The following is a 16,966-nucleotide window of genomic DNA, read 5'->3' as shown; positions in this document are numbered from 1 at the left end:
ATACATGGTCGTTTTTCGTCTACAAACGCCTTACTATCATGGTCGTTTTTTCGGCTAAAAACGCCTTACTATACATGCTGGGGTTTTTTTCGGCTAAAAAAGCCTTACTATACAGTACATGGTCGTTTTTTTCGTCTAAAAACGCCTTACTATACATGGTCGTTTTTTTCATCTAAAAACGCCTTACTATACAATAAATGAACGGGTTTTTTTCGTCTAAAAACACCTTACTATAAATGGTCGTTTTTTTCGTCTAAAAACGCCTTACTATACATGGTCGTTTTTCTACGGGTAAAAACGCCTTACTAAACGTGGTCGGGGTTTTTGGCTAAAAACGACTTACTATAGAGTACATGGTCGTTTTTTTTTCGGCTAAAAACGCCTTACTACATGGTCGTTTTTTTTCGGCTAAAAACGCCTTACTACATGGTCGTTTTTTTCGGGTAAAAACGCCTTACTATACATGGTCGTTTTTTTCTTCTAAAAACGCCTTACTATACATGGTCGCTTTATATATATATATATATATACATGGTAGGTTTTTTTCCGCTAAAATCGCCTTCCTATACATGGTCATTTTTTATTTTTTTACTAAAAACGGCAACCTGTACACGGTAGTTTTTTTGGCTCAAAACGCCTTCCTATATATGGTCGTTTTTTTCGTCTAAAAACGCCTTACTATACATGGTCGTTTTTTTCCGTCTAAAAACGCCTTACTGGTCGGGTTTTTTTTCGTCAAAAAACGCCTTACTATACATGGTCGGGTTTTTTTCGTCTAAAAACGCCTTACTGGTCAGGGTTTTTTTTCTGCTAACAACGGCTTACTAGACATTGTCGACCATTTTATAGTAAGACATGCCGAATCCGGGCCAGATGCCTTTGCTGACTGGAATGATACAGTGAGAGCATTAACACTGTGCCTAAAAATAGAGGAAAATGTACTTACTGATTCAATTAAATGCACACAAATGTTACGAGACAATTGTACTGACGTAAAAGTATAGAAATAAGCAGTTCTTAACGTTGGACACAACTGAATTTCATTTAGGTAGTCATTCTATTTTTCAACCATTAAAGGGAGACCGAACCACACAGTGGTACACAGACCATACTGTACTGACACAGAATCTTCAGTAAAGGAAAAAAAACACAATACATAAATATGAATAAAACACCCTGTGATTGGCTGGCAACCGATTCAGGGTGTCCCCCGCCTACTGCCCGGAGACAGCTGGGATAGGCTCCAGCACCCCCCGCGACCCTAATGAGGATCAAGCGGTTCGGGAGATGAATGAATAAAACAATCCTATAGTATCCTCTGTTTCTACCCTATTATATATTTCAAATAAAAAATATGTGATAATAAAGTCATGCATTGAAAAGAATGTCAATAACTGTTGAAATTGCAAGTTGATGCACCATTATCTGATAATGTCCACTTTGCGTTCTGCTTTGTGAAGTGAGGAGGACGCTGAAAAGTGGTTTGACATCCGAGGAGGCCAACGTCCTGGGTTTTTCCGGTGGTCCTGACATGCAGGTGTGAACAGGACTAGAGGATACACATTGACACATCCTCGCCTCGTTCCCGTCCCAACTTGTTTGCGCTTCCTTGAGAAGATGAGCGCCGCGTTGAGACCACTGAGCTTGGCTTCTGGCACATCGCTCCTGCAGCTCTTGAACAGCGGAAGCATTTTATTGTTCTCCAGTGGTCAATGTGAGAGAAACAAGTCCAAAGATGTCACCTGCGTGTGTACAATTACTACTGTGCTGCTAGCATCTCTTGTGTATTTACCTTGCGCTCCAGAAGGTTATCGATCGGCTGGCCGTCAATTGAACGTGAAACACTTCACAAAAAAGATGAACAGCGGCACATTAGGACCCAATTAAGTCAACCAGGTTGAGTAAAATAGGTAAGTTGCTCGGCAGCATGTGGCGCACAGCATTTGCATCTGTTGTCGCAGCTGCACATAACAGTGCCTTTTTGAGACGCTTATTTATTGAAGGGAGATTTTCAGGGACATCCAAATACACAAGGACCGAGCACGAGCTGCGATGATTTCTAAACAGTGTTCGGATCGATTCTGAATGAAGCTATTATCTATTTATTATGACAAGTCTTTCCCCAGCGCCTTACATGTCAGTTCACGTGAACTGTAAGCGAAAAGTATGAAAAACAAAGACATCTCCTTTAACTGGCAGCACTGGAGATTCTGTGGCAAGCACTCTCCTCTTTACATTGAATGTGAAAAATCACCATTTTACTTATATTTTTAAACATCTATGTTAAAGTGATGTGAACGTGGTAATTTTAATTAACAAAAGTAGGACAGTTTATCTCATAAATACTTTTTTTTCTTCCATTTACAAGTTCAAATTTGCCATTTACAGGGTTCCCACGGGTCCGTAAAGTTCATAAAAATCCATCAAAACAGTTATGTTCTTAATTGTCCTGTGATCACTTCAGGCCAATTCGTATGTCAAAGGGTTAGCTGATTGCTCCCAATGATTGGGGACAGATTGGAACACCAGGTCATGGATATGTGGCTTTCTGTAAAGCCCGCATATTGCTGAGTGGGCATTAAATCCACCGTGAATCCCCTGGATGGAGAAAAAGTCCTTAAAAATGGCTACATTAGCCCTCAAAAAGTTCCATAAATAAAAAGCGAATGGAAGAGTGGGAACCCTGAAATGGGAGCATAGCCATTGAGAATTAATCTAAATGAAGAAAACACCAGCATTAGAACTCAGTTCAGCACCTTAGATTACAAGGGTAGCATTCAATGTACTACTTAGGGCAACTTTTTTTTTAACCAAACTGACAGTTGTGTATTCAGGTCGAGTGATGTAAAATGTTTTGTTCCAATTGTAGAATAGTGTATAATAGAGTAAAAGCAGTATTATAAATGTAATTTAAAGCTTTGAAATGAGTCCGTTTTGCAAGTTTGAAATGAACGCTGTTTTTGTGCTCCAAACACTTGACTGCTTTGAAATCATTGCACTAAACTCTGCTACATTCACACAAGCATGGCATAACATGCGGCCAGGAACAATGTCACTATTTCAATTAAAATGCTTGTGAAAATTCTCCGTCTGTCCCATGTCTTGATTTTAGAAAAGTACACAAAACACGGGCAACAAGGAGTCACAAATCGAAGTCATGTTTATTTTTAATCCACAACCCACGCGCCGAGGAGCACATGGGCGTCAACTTGATCAATGACTTGGTGCTCTGGACCTAATGTGATTTTGCTTTGAATAAACTGCAGAGACAGTACAATGGACAGGACAGCTACCTGGCAGGGAAAGGATGGAAGGAAATACAATGGAGCGTAAAAGGATTTAAAAAAGAAAAGGAAAAAAAGCTGAAACTCAGCAAATCCAGTGCAACCCAACACATGTTCTGCTATCTGAAGAGAAAATAAAAAGGGTAACGGGTTAAAAGATATCATTTGCATCTCCTGATCATAATTCAAATTAAAATACATTTTCCCTGAACATTTACTTTTGCACAGTACCACAGAATTGTATAAATTACAAAATGGAATATTCCCTTTCCACCAGACGTGATTTACTTGGTAAAACCCCTGAATGAGTGAAAGGCAGAAAGCACTTAAACATTTTATATTGCTACATTTTATTTAAAATAATACAACCCAAAAAAAGTTTGCATATCCTCTTAGGTGTGGGGGGGTTCTCAAACCAATCAAGTCGCATTTTTTTGTAAATAGCACCAAATATGAAAAGGCTCCAACAGTCAGCTGGCAGCTTTTCGAAAGTCAAGTGATTGGCCTCAGAAAAGGGCAAAGTCTTAAGTCTAAATGGAGAGCAGACATTTTGTGTCTCTGCTAAGATTTCATCTTGTGGAATAGATAGATCCATGTTGACTAGAAAGGATTAAAAAGAAGACTAGGTCTTCTGACGCGGTGCTCTCGTTTAAAAATAGATCCACTTAAGCAGTGTGTACAAAGCTCATATAAAATGTGATATAGCCTGTGAAGGGGGGAAAAAATACTTTCAACACATAGCACCAGCCAGCCTGTTTGGTCTAAAAAGAGCAAAATGTGTGCAGCACTAAAACAAACAAAAGGAAAAGGAAGTGGAACCCAGATAGCAGTGAGACAAGCGGACAAATGTTTCCAAGTTAAAGTGCCACTCCAGTCTGCACGCTCCCTCTAGGCCAGCTGATGAGGAGCTTCAAGCATCTCCATAAGGAAAGTGTCAATGGGCGTGTCGCCGATCAGCTTGAAGAAGAACAGGTGCTCCAAGCACTTCAGGCCGATGGATCGCAGTGCGGGCAGGCGAAGGAGCAGCTTGGCAAACCTGACACGACACGCGTCAGTCAAGCGCTTTCTGCCGCGTTGTCTTGTAACGACTCTGAAGAAAAGGAAAAAAAAAGAAACGCACCTGCCCTGCTGCTCGGGATACTTGTGTTTGCAGTAGGCCTCCAGCGATGCATAGACCTTCTCTCGGAGCAGCTCCACCTCCCCCGTGTTGGACAGGCCTTTAGCATCTGCAGTGCAATGGAATAATCTTCAATTCGTGCAAGCGATTCTTTAAATGGGACGAATGGAAATTTGACTTTGTACTTGTTGGGTCTTTGGAGTGCCGAGCCGCCCTGAGGCGTGAGATTCAGGAACAATGCAAATTTGATATAAATGTACTATAATGTAGTAGTGTTCATGCACCACATTCAAATTCTAAGGTGTTGTCCTTAAATTCTATTAATTGTCATTTACCTTTTCGGACCACTGCTTGTTTTGCCACAATCAGGGCTCAGCTTCCACAAGTACAACTCAACTCAATTTAAGATAAGATAACCTTTATTTACTTAATTTATTTACTTAAGAGCTAAAAGTGTGAGTGAAATCTAGGATGCTAGGCGGATTAACAGCATTTCTTAGGTACTCCAATAAGATAATAGCATCAAGTAGTTTGAGGCAGTTAGAGGTTAGTCCAAGTGGTGTCGCCAAATGGTCTATCTGCAGATTTGCTAACGCATTACCAGGATGTCACCGGTAGGCCCACCTGGGTTGAAGAGGACGATGGCGCGAAGGCAACCCAACTCTGTCTTGTCCATTTGCATATCTCGCATCTTGTTGACAAGCTCGGTGAGAACCCTGAAGGACAACATTCGAAAAGTGTAATGCAGTCAAGTTTCGCCCCCACACAGCAAAAATTCCACAAAGAAAAATCACAAAAGTGTGGTGTTACCTGTCAAATATGGCACCGACCTCTGCACTCTGCACACTCTCCCTGATTTAAAACAAGCGTGATTACTCGGAAGACCTTTGAGCTAATTGTCATGAGAGGAACCGGCCACTGAATGAACCTGTCAAAGATCGCGCCGACTCCTGCACTGTGAGCACCGTCGCGCTGCAGCTCCGAGGTGAGTAGAATGCCGTCCTTCAGGGCAATGGAGCGGTGGGAGAAGGAGGCTATGAGGAGCTCATTCCAACCTGGCAACACCAGCATTAGGGTTACATCAAGACCACTGCCACATGCAATAAGAGTACAGTGAACCCCCTTATTTTCGCCACTCGCCAGTCTAAGCGGGAAATTTTCTGTAGAACTGAACAAATATTTGTCGAAAAACATAGCCACGTATTTTAGTGCGTTCTCTAAGCCCGTTCCTTCTAAGAGACCATGTTAGCAGAAGAGAAGCTAACGGAGAAGCAAAATTGGACAGGCAGGCAAGGCTCATTGAAAATGCAATTAGAATTCGCAACAGGGTTGCGCCCCAAGCCGCACTAATAGTGAAGGCCCCACTGCATGCGTGTACGAGACGAGGCACCTGCACGCAGGAGGATGACCTGGTCATCAAGGGGCAGCTCACAGAAGTGAGGGATTCTCTTGGCCCATTCCACCAGGGCGAAAAGCTGCTTGTCTGCGGTGTGGCAGATGTTGGTGACCGCGTCATGGGGCTGAAACACAAACTGCTGCGTCACTATGGGCACTTTGGAAGTTTCACATATGAACCACAGCGTCGTCAAAACCTGTTAGCTGGCAGGGAAACAACACCCATGTGCGCTACACTTGAACCTCGATTATTGAACTTCTTGAAGAAGGAGCAACAGCGTTGCTTCTATTAAACCATCTTTAAGCCCCGTTATTCAGGTTCATTTGTTTGTTTGTTTTTTAAGGGAATCGTTTCTAATTTCAATTTTTGTTCCATTGCTATTGGCTTGAAAGGAGCCTCAATCGAGACAAGTACTACTTTTTTTTGGTAGATAAAATTCCCCTCTCAAAATGTTTTCACCTTGTCATTATGGGCTGTTGTGTGTAGAATTGTGACGAAAAAAGTCATGTATTCCATTTTGGAATGAGGCTGTAACATAACATGACGTGGAACAAGTGAAGCGCCTGTGAACACTTTCCGGATGCACTGTTGGCTGTTCATCAGTCAAAGAACCTCAACACTTGGAGGAAAATGTTGATATGTTACTTTAAATATCACCTGCAATGTAAATAAAGGTTAATGACAGAACAAATGATTCCAAATCCAATCAATCTTGATAACGTTGGACTAAAATCCCAGAAGGGATTGTGGGGTTACTATTCGCTAACAACAGAATGAGTTAGGAACTGGTGTTTATGCGCCATTCAGCCATTTAACTTGTGCACCACTGCACACCAGTTTGGTGTCAGGCTGGCAATGAGCCACGTCAGAGCCTAATGATACACTCCGTTCATACCAGACCGCCACTGAATGACGAAACACGAGACTCGTCTCTGGACAGACAAAGGGTTGCTCCTCGTCAAGCACAAAATTAATGGAATGCTCCTAGTGGTTGCAGCAAAAGAAATATCAATCAAGTGGTGGTCATTTTTGGTTTCAGCTCCAAAATTGCAGCGCACCAGCCGAATGTGAAAGGCGTATGAATCTACTTTTAGTCAAGAAACAAAAGCATCTTGGGAGCGTGGCCACCGTTGTCGTTTGGTTTATGAACAACCCAACGTCATCAAATGCTGTTGTTTGTTCGCTTTGTTCCTAATTGATATGGTTCTTTTTAGGCAACCAAAACATTTTTTCCCTGTGCTGTGGGACAAGAAGCGGTGGCGTGCACTCACAGAGTTGCCAGTGGAGCCTCCGTCGGAGTGGAGCTCAGTCTTCAACTCCACCGCAGTCTCCGCCTCCAAGATCTTCTCCACCGGCATCTCCTCGTTTATGCCCATGCTGAATTCCAGCTCGCCTTCCCGCTCGCGGTTCCTCTGGCGCTCTTCCTGAACCGCTGCATCACACAAGGTGGGAAAAAGTAATTTCGAGAAGATGGTTACCATTCGTGTTTAAACGCAGGTCGGAGAAAGCCATATGGGAGAGGTGCAACAGTGAGAGGGTTTATCATGTTGACTGCCATCTTATGAATTCACGTGTGCAGGAATAGAAGGTTCTCATACATTTAAGTACTTAAGATATGCTAGAATAATTCCTGAGCGAGACAAACTCCACCACTTCAAAAATGTGCGCATAAAAAACGAGAAGAAACTAAATGGCAAAAGTTTTTTTTTTTACCACGATAATTTGGATTGACATTACTAGCTACTCATATTTCCTTTTTTTGAATTGGTATAGCAGGCCTTTGAATAACTATTTTCTAGGAACCGTTTTGCTAATCAATGACTTAATTTGAGGAGCAACATTCTGAGTTTGAGAAGCAATTATTTGCAGGTTCATCACAGGGGCCAGAACTAAGATTTTATTAAACAATAAAAATCTGACGAGATGATTAACAACTATTTTCCTTTTTTATCAAGTCAACAATTTTCAATTCTTACATTAACATCGTGACTAGGAGCAAACAACATTTTTTTTGTTGAGGATCATTTGTCGTGGGGCAATTTCAAACACAAATACATCCATCCATTTTTTAATCCGTTTATCCTCACGAGGGTCGCGGGCGTGCTGGAGCCTATCCCAGTTGTCTTAGGGTAGTAGGCGGGGTACACCCTGAACTGGTTGCCAGCCAATCGCAGGGCACACATCGACGGACAACCACATCATGCTCACAATCACATCTAAGGACAATTTAGAGGCCCAATCAACCTGCCATGCATGTTTTTGGAATGTGGGAGGAAACCGGAGTATCCGGGGAAAAAAACACACACACAGGCACGGAGAGAACATACAAACTCCACACAGGAAGGACGGAGCCAGAATTCAACCTTGCACGTCTGCACTGTGAGGCAGACGTGCTAACCAGTCTTCCACTGTGTCACCAGCAGTAATACAAATTTCTGTTAAAAGTTAATAGAGATATCCCAATCCGATCATTTGTTTGGAAATCAGGGACGGTGGCGTGACTTTCAGCTGACCCGGTATCAAGTGAAAAAACGGTTTTATTCATTTTCTAAACATTTAAACATCAACTACTACTAAATACTCAAAATCTGCAAATATCTTCCCAAATGCAACATAATAGCTTAATTTTATATCACATAATGATTACTTTCATTTTTCTATTTGTTTTTTGGTAGCAGTGTAATTAGTGACACTAAGGAGAGCTGCAGGCGAACACACTAGCTTGTGTGCACAAACAACTCCTCCCTTGCAAACATTTGATCATTATATATAGCAGCACTACTGGATGCATATATATATATATATATATATATATATATATATATATATATATATATATACACATACATACATACACATACATACATACACTTTATGACTGAAAATATAATGACAATGTTATTGTGATATTAAATGGCCTACCCCGTGATGGAATCTTTTTTTGTCCATATCACCTAACACTACTTCATATTGTTATTTTGCAGTTGATAGAAATTATGTCACAAGTTATTATCTGGTCAACTTTAGAACAAAACTGTGACAAATCACATTCATTTGTTAGTTCTGTTCCGTTCTGATGTTCTAAGTGTGAATAGTAACTCGAACGCAAGCAACAAAATTTGGGAAATATTTTCTTTACTGTTGGATTTATTACAGGAACCGTTCCTGTAATTTTGATAGAGTCGCAAAGCTGTGATGAAGATAGATTAATCAGTTGTACATGCACATACTCTGAACTAATGAGTGAATGTTTAGCTATCCAAAACATGATCCTTGGTGTCTCTGTCATTTACGCACTACGTGTTTAATAAGACCACACCAAATCTAAGACACATTACAGTACAAAGAGTAGCTTTAAAATGTCAATGCCATACTCATCCAACCCTCATCTTTTCCATCTTCTTTTATCCACCTTACCACTATTGAAAGATGGAGAAAGAGAAGAATTGGGAAAATGAAAGGAAGACAGGGGTTAGATATATAAGCCCAACCCTCTGCATCCTCTACCACATTTCTAGACCGTTTTAAGTGCTACGACTATAAGAACGCCGTTCAATTCCACAGAGCGATGAACTAACCTAAGACACTTTGCTACCTGGTGCTTTTCACCTGTTCCATTGCTTGCCTAGTTAGCCTTTTTTTGGTTTTGTTTTGTTGTTGATGTTACTTTACGTGTTTTTGTTACTTTGCGAGACATGCTTTGCAATACAAAACCTGCATACCTTCCCTCTTCATGCCCATGGCCAGGCACTTCTGGTAGCGGCAGTACTGGCAGCGGTTGCGCTGGCGTTTGTCCACCAGGCACTCCTTGTTGTCCCTGCACGTGTAGCTCAAGTCTTTGCGGACCGTCCTCTTGAAAAAACCTTTGCAGCCCTCGCAGCTGTAGACGCCATAGTGCTTGCCTAGTGCACAAAAAGCACAGGCGTGATGAGAAATCAGGAGATAAGCCCAAACAAATATTTAAAGTAAAAGCAGAACAGGAGGCTAGTCTTTCAAATGGAAAGAATGGGGCGGTTCATTCACTCACCAGATGAACGATCTCCACAAATGACGCACAGGCGCTTCTGAGACAACATGATTCCTGGACTGTGCGCAGACATGGGCCTCAGACCGAACGGAGGTTTGATGTCTTCTGAGCTACTGATTGAATGCATCCCTGACATGGCACCTGAAGCTGAGCGCTGGACCGATATGAATCACAGAGAGAATTAACATGTGAAGGGAAAAAATAATTCTATGCAATTATATGGGCAGCAATTACTCATGTATTTGTGGGCCGGCCGGGTGCCTATTAATAGCAGAGATCCACAGTACAACTATGCTTATTTAAACATATTTTTTTCAACACAAATATAGCAGAGCACACAAAAAAGCAAGCATAAAATGTTTTAAATCTACTCTACGTATTGTAGTGTCTGTGTTGCATACACGGAGGTGCCTTTAAGAGAAAGGGCCAACGTTTAATGTCACATCAGCGAGTCTGCATGAGTGTTTGGGTGTGAGCTGTGGCCGACAGGAGCTTCTGTGTGCTCATTGTATTGATGCATTTTCTTGTTCTCCCTGCATTCAATACACATCGAACAGTGCATTGGAGACCGTGGCTCTCCTATCCCAAAAGCAGAGGCATTACAAGAAGTATACTGTAAGAACCCATAAAATAATCATTACTTTACAAATATCGTGACATAATGGGAGCACAATACAGCAGGGAAAATTATACATACACGAATCTGATTAAAAATATTTTCTTTAAATACACAAATAGATCTTGACTAATGATGAAATTCAAACATGAAAAGCACATAAAGGCCAGAGTGCCAGAGCATAACCCTGTTTTGCTTGTAATGTCCATTTACCTGGCTGTGGCTGATGGGTCCAAATCCTAGAGAGGGTGACACCATTGGAGAGTTGACAGAGAACGGAGAACCAATGACATTGGTAGGGCTGTTGGGTGCAGAGCTGTTAAGCTGCTGGGAAGACATTGCTTGAATACACAGGATGAGGTCCCACCAGATGGATTATCAATCTGAGGGTGACAATCAGATATGAGCAGTAATTATTACTTGAACATAATTACGATCACTTGCATAACAAAGTGAGATCCAATACAGGGGCTGTATCATACGGTCTGCATTCGTAAAGCTATTGCTGCCCCGCGTTATCTTGGATTTCCCCTCTATGGAACAAAGAAAGAAAATATTCTATATAATTCTATATATTCTATATAAAGAGCTGTGAGTAATAAATTAGTTACCTCAGTTGCATGAGAGTCAAACAGATTAGGAACAGCTCTAGATTTAGATCCAATACACCTCTACCCCAGTGCACAAAATTAGTGTAGAACATTTGATGCATTGGCGTATATCGTGTAACGATCTTAAACGTGGTCGTTGTTCAGAATAATTAATATACATATTAAATCGACGTAAAAACATTCGTGAAGTGGTTTATACGGTTAACCGTATGCTGTTAGTGTCTGGCAGGAAGCGATGTTACACTTTTAGATCGTTAACACGTTTGCTGGTTAAATGCTGCTCACCATTTGCAACAACAAATACATCAACATTACCCGGCGTACGCCATTTTAAATGCTAACCGTGAGCCTAAACTACAACCAAATTAACAACTCTTAGTTCCCGTAATGCCGATTCGTCCATCTATCATTGAGCCAAATGAAGCGAGCAGTACGTACAGTACATCGAGTGGCTAGCGCAACATTAGCCCGCTAACATTAGAAGCATACCTGGCTCGGATTTTACGTGGCTCAAATTACTCACAAGCTACTCGTTGAACACAATCATTCCCACGACGCAGGTTGATGGTCATTAAGAACCACTTCAAATCCGCGTGTGCGCCGCAATGTAATCCACTTAGCGAAGCTTCGCAACGATTCAGGCTAACTTAACTAGCGTGGCTACCATTAGCCTAACGCTAATTACATGGTGGTAGTCGAGCGAGCGAGATAATGGCAACGAATGTATTCGCTTGCAAGTCATGAGGCGGCGGGGTACTCACCAAACACACAATCGACGCATTGTTGGAAAGCACGCCGATGTGTCTGAATCGTGCTTCCCGAGAAGCAACAGCAGACAGCAAGGCCGCTGCTCAAAGCCAGTTGCCTTCAACACGTCGCTGTTGTTGTTTACTGGCCATGTTGGCTCTGAGCCAGCTCCACGCGAGCCAAAATGTCTCCTGGGACCACCCAGTAGCGTGGTCACGTGACAGCGCCGCACAGGATGGGTGGGTGGAAGGCGAGGGAACTCGGACTAAAAGTATGACCAATGTTGGTGTTCAGTTGTTGAACAGAAGATTAAAGATGGTTTTCAACGGTCAATAAATAGAAAAGGACGAGGTAATGATGCAAAATAATCATTCATTTGGGGGTTCTATTGAGAACATTTGGAGATTAGGAAAGTGGGATAAATAGTTACCAAAATGTCCTGAAGGAAATGAACATTTTGGAGTTGAATGTTTGAGTTCGTGAAGAAATGTGAAACCAACGTCGTGCAGAAGGCCAACAGGGTGGTGGCCTCGGGCATCCACCTATGTGTGGGGGGGATGGGGAATTGTACCATCCAACAAACAGACACACACACAGACACACAGACACACGCGTGCGCACACACACGCGTACACACGCACACACACACGCACACACACATATCACTGAAAATGTTTGCAGCTTTTCTCCTTGAAAGCATTCGTCTCGACGAAAAGGAGTACTACCCTTTAAATACTGCTATTTTCAGGTTTGTAACTTTTCTTCTGTATATCCCATTTGAAAATGCATTACAATATAAATGTGGACTTGTGAACACTAGCACCATATTTTGAATTGGACAGTACTTAAAGTTATGAGTCCTCTGCCAAACAATATGTTTCTTTCTTTTTGTTACCAAACAAGTTAGCTGTCATTCTAAAAAAATCTGCTCCTTTAAACTGGCATTTTCCACGGACCTTGCCACGATCAACAACCGGACAGATAGCAACAATCTGATTGCCTCTGTTTCAAATAACATCGTCAGATCGTGGATAGGACTGGGGCTGGGCGATGTATCAAGGTGGCATTGGGTGTGGCCGAATTAAAAAAAAAACCTAAATTTCTTTAACTGGAAGGTGAGAAATCCGCAGGGATTGGGTCAACATTCATGTGGAGCTATGGATTCACAGGGAGAATGATTTGAAAGGGAGTGTGAAAACGAAAGGAGCTTTGTTAGGCACGGCAAGTACGAATTTAGAATTATATAATCCTGAAATTGCAGTCATTGTTCAACCAATGTCACAAATCATGCTTTAAAAAAATCTGGCAGAGAACAGTGATACTCAAAGTGGCTACATTTTTGTTGTCATCACTAAATCATTGAGGGAAGGACGCCTAAAAGCACACACAGCAGGGATTTATCTTTGGATCTGGTCAGTGAAGGATCAGCAGAAGAGAACAAGGAAGTCCTGAATGTGTCCACATCTTAAAATATGTGCGTCAGCCTCTTTCGAGGTACGTGGCGGTGGTCTGATGGGAGCGAGTCGTCATTCCGCTTCTCAAAACCGCAGGAACCAAGCTACCATGATCAAGACTGTGTGTCCGCTATATACCAAGATGATAGTCAGTGGCATGATCTGAAATGTAGCAGCCAGTGAACACACCTTTTCGTGTCAAGGCCATAAATTGACTCATGTCTATTTGCTACAGCTGTCGTGACCTGTATACAGGACAAGTATTGGTGTACATGTTTACAAACCTACAAAAGGTTTGCAATGAAACAAGAAAAAGTGAACAATTCAAACAGCTCCATAAAAGCAAACCCGTCACGGTCGTTGAACGTTTGCAAACAATGTAATTTGAGCTCAACTGTGTGCAAAACGTCAAATTTCACATCAAAGAGAAGACAGCATTCGCGTCAACAACCCCCCAGTGATATTAATTACATTGATTTGGAAAAAAAAAGCGATTCCAGAAAGCGCATATGAATAAACTGATGACTGATTACAATTTTTTATAGTAATACCTTGCTACTGTGGCTTTCAGGAAAATATGTCCCTGAATAGGTGAAAGACTATTGCAACTGAAAACAGATACAGTACAACTGTATCATAGGGGCTCGTGGTTTACATAACAACGCTCATTTATTTTTCGAGCCTGCAATTTAAAATGACAATCTTATTGTCTAAACAATGATTATCAACCACTGTCACATCATAAGTGTAAGTAATTTGAGATAAGATCAATATATTAGCATAGATTATACGGTTAACCCTCTTTTAGCAAAGGAAAAGGGACCTAGCCTTGCCATGGACAGTGAAATTCAGTGAGGAATGGAAAATTGAAAATTTCAAATGTCTCTTGATGTCACAAGATGTTGGCAAAGCACCTTTTTATTTTACATTAGACAAAGGTAGGGCCAGACGAAATGAATCTCCTCCCTTTAGTTCAGCATAGTATTTTGGTGCCAAGATGCCACCAGCTGGAACCACAGCATTATTTTTTTATCTTAGACGTGGATTTGGCCTGGATCTAGTACACAAAGATAGGTTCCCCAAAATATCAGCAATTTGGCAAATTCAAAATGCTACCCCATGAATATTCATGCACTATATGATTTTTATTTGGTGGGGTCCTGCAACTTTGTTCTATTAATGTCAACATGTGCCTTGGCCCACGAAGGGTTGGCAAAGCCAAGTGAAAACCCTTGAAAATAGAAACCAGGCTCACTGGTGTGAAGTGTTTAGTCAGTCAAAACATTTATGGTGCCACACAGCACCTTTGTTTGTACACCTCCGCCAACGGGTACATTCACTCCATATCTACTGTTGAAGATCTCTCTGCTTGAATTATTGCATCAATAAGTTGTGGCATGGAGCCGGGCGACATTGTTGAGGTGTTCTGAATGTCCAGATTGCTTCGATAGCGGCCTTTCAGCTTGTTTGCTTTATTTGGTCTGGTGTACCTTACACTGCTTTTGGCAATAGAGTAGTCCATAAATTATGTACAGGGTTCATGTCGGGTGAATTTTCTGACCAATCAAGCACAGTAGAATCGAGGTTATACAACCAGCTTTTGATAATTTTAGCAGTTTTTTCTTTTTTAAATCAGCTATCAGCTCTGAACATTAAAATGAAAAGACCCCAAGACTTATAATTCCCTAAGTGTATGTGTAGAAGCTTAGGTTCACACTTTTGGATTAAACGACATGAAATAAATCATGCTTCCATTGATATCCACATTTTTGGGGAGAGCTGCATCTATATATACTGTACACATCTGTACTGCATCACTGTTGTGTTATATTTTGGTGCAACCACTCAGACAAGCACACGGGAGACACTGCCATTGACCGTCACAAAAACCTTCAAACAACCCATCATAATGGCAGAAACGTCACATTTCTATGCGTCTGCAGGTGGTGTTTCTCAATCTATGATGCAGGCTGGGACACTGAAAACAATTCAGCCATCCACTGTATATGTAAGTCTTTTTAAAAACTTGTTTTTCAGAAATCTTGTTCTTGCACTGCCTGCACTTTTCGTAATTTAATTTCTTTACTTTGCTTTTAAATGTTGTACTGTGAGTAACAGTGTGTGAAGTATATCAAGTTACATTGTTTATAAAATGCACTATAAATCAGAGATTAAAAAAATAAAAAGATCGCTAAGGTGAACATCTGAACAATTCTGAAAGTTGTTTTCATCTTCAAAATTATTTCCGATTAGCCACTTTATAATACACCTCCTCTTTTGGGGTCTTTATTTTGCAAAAAGGAAAAATAAAAAAAGGAAAAAATGTTATTCAACAGATTTTATGTTAAGTGCCACTTCTGTGTTAAAACAATATAAAGTGTGTGTGTGTGGGGGGGGGGGGGGTATTCAAAACACGTTCGCTTAGGTGGGCATTTCATGAAAACTGTATTGATTTGATTCATTAGTCTCTTTGTGAAAAATGCACATATTGAAACTGTCTAATAATCAGTCACAAGTTCCATTTTATTTTAATTTTACTCAGCCGCACAGATTTTCTTTTTGTACGTGGTCAAATCAATGATTGTGTATTTGAAGCACTTTACAACCATTCATTAAAAATTCAAGCAATTCTGAACCCTTGGAAATATCAGACAGCGAGTGTGAAACATACACTTTGGTCGAATTTTTGGGAGAGAAGGAAGACGAAAGAGTGGCACAGAACTTCGTATATTAACTGTTCCATACAAAGTTACAAGACGAGAAAACATGAGTCAATTTAGGTCACAGGAAACCTGATATTAATTTGTGAAAACATGACTTGGATGGAAGCCTTAAGTTACTGCCAAGAGAACTACATGGACCTTGTCTTCATCACTGAGCAAAGCACTCAGGATCTGGTGGCACAGATGGCACAGAATTCCACATCATCCCACATTTGGCTTGGTCTGCGCTACACTTGCACCTATGACCTTTGGTTTTGGAGCGGTTCGTCAGCTGACTGTTACCAGAACTGGGCCCCTGGACAAGGACCACCGGAGCGTGCATATCAATGTGGAGTAACTGGTGCCATGTTGACCACAGAGGGGCAGCAGTGGGTGGGCCTGCCTGAGAGGCGGCAACTGAACATTATCTGCCAGGACTGTGCTGGATAAGGAATTATTTAATTTAATTTTATTTATTTATTTATTTTTAAACGTGCAAACATGAGCTGGTACCACTCGGTTTATCGTGTTGTATTCACAAGTTGCATTTCGCTATCGTTCTCTTGTCTCACTAAATCAGTGCACGAGTGTGAGAGGACAACTCAAGAGCTGCCTCCCCCATTGTTAAGTGTGAATGTGATTAAATATGAAAACACTGCGGTGTGCCGGCTGACACTTTCATGAGTGGAGAGAGTGACATGAGAACATTGATCCACTGCTTTCATTCAGGGGTTAACATTTGCATGTTGACCCCGACTGCTTGAGCTCAAGATGCTCCTTTTTTAGGACCACCATGGACCTGATGCAGACGGCCTGCTGGCCCCGCTGACCTTGTCCACAGTGCTGAGGTCTGCGACGATCGGCTCTAACCGTGGGAATTGTTCACAAATATTCTTCACCGCGCAACTGATCATTCAACTGTGAAAAATTAAATGATCAACAAAAGATGATCAACAAAAGAAATGCAAAACATATAACTTAACTGCAGTGACCAGTAGCTTCTTATCTACAG

At 41.4% G+C, this 16,966-nt stretch overlaps 3 protein-coding genes across 10 annotated transcripts in view; 2 read left to right on the top strand and 1 right to left on the bottom strand.

The window, feature by feature from the left end:
- Positions 1-3,085, top strand: part of fhod3b (formin homology 2 domain containing 3b) — a 96,096-nt gene extending 93,011 nt beyond the window's left edge. For all 7 annotated transcript variants that reach the window (XM_052066319.1, XM_052066318.1, XM_052066316.1 and 4 more), the window contains one exon: positions 1,461-3,085. In XM_052066319.1, the coding sequence (XP_051922279.1) occupies positions 1,461-1,543 (83 nt within the window). In that variant the 3' untranslated portion in view covers positions 1,544-3,085. The remainder of the gene's footprint in view (positions 1-1,460) is intronic.
- A 57-nt stretch (positions 3,086-3,142) lies between these two features.
- rxrbb (retinoid x receptor, beta b) lies at positions 3,143-11,981 on the bottom strand. Of its 2 annotated transcripts, XM_052066334.1 has the most exons (12): positions 11,813-11,981; positions 10,654-10,823; positions 9,825-9,978; positions 9,520-9,699; positions 9,172-9,216; positions 7,069-7,229; positions 5,792-5,921; positions 5,330-5,456; positions 5,212-5,253; positions 5,026-5,117; positions 4,405-4,510; positions 3,143-4,320 (listed from the first exon to the last, which is right to left on the bottom strand). In XM_052066334.1, exons 2-12 carry the CDS (start codon positions 10,777-10,779, stop codon positions 4,173-4,175), a joined length of 1,311 nt encoding a protein of 436 aa, XP_051922294.1. In that variant the 5' UTR covers positions 10,780-10,823; positions 11,813-11,981; the 3' UTR covers positions 3,143-4,172. The 2 variants fall into 2 exon arrangements, with proteins under 2 accessions (XP_051922294.1, XP_051922295.1); XM_052066335.1 differs by lacking the exon at positions 9,172-9,216.
- A 1,289-nt stretch (positions 11,982-13,270) lies between these two features.
- Positions 13,271-16,700, top strand: LOC127601219 (lithostathine-2). The gene is made up of 3 exons (XM_052066281.1): positions 13,271-13,400; positions 15,196-15,260; positions 16,033-16,700. The coding sequence occupies exons 1-3, from the start codon at positions 13,271-13,273 to the stop codon at positions 16,402-16,404; spliced, it is 567 nt and encodes a 188-aa protein (XP_051922241.1). The 3' UTR covers positions 16,405-16,700.
- The last annotated feature ends 266 nt before the right edge of the window (positions 16,701-16,966 follow it).

Source organism: Hippocampus zosterae, chromosome 5 (assembly GCF_025434085.1).
Source record: "Hippocampus zosterae strain Florida chromosome 5, ASM2543408v3, whole genome shotgun sequence".
In the NCBI taxonomy this organism is placed as follows: domain Eukaryota; kingdom Metazoa; phylum Chordata; class Actinopteri; order Syngnathiformes; family Syngnathidae; genus Hippocampus; species Hippocampus zosterae.
The sequence above is the reverse complement of the archived record's forward strand: the minus strand, read 5'-3'. Positions and strand labels throughout refer to the sequence as shown.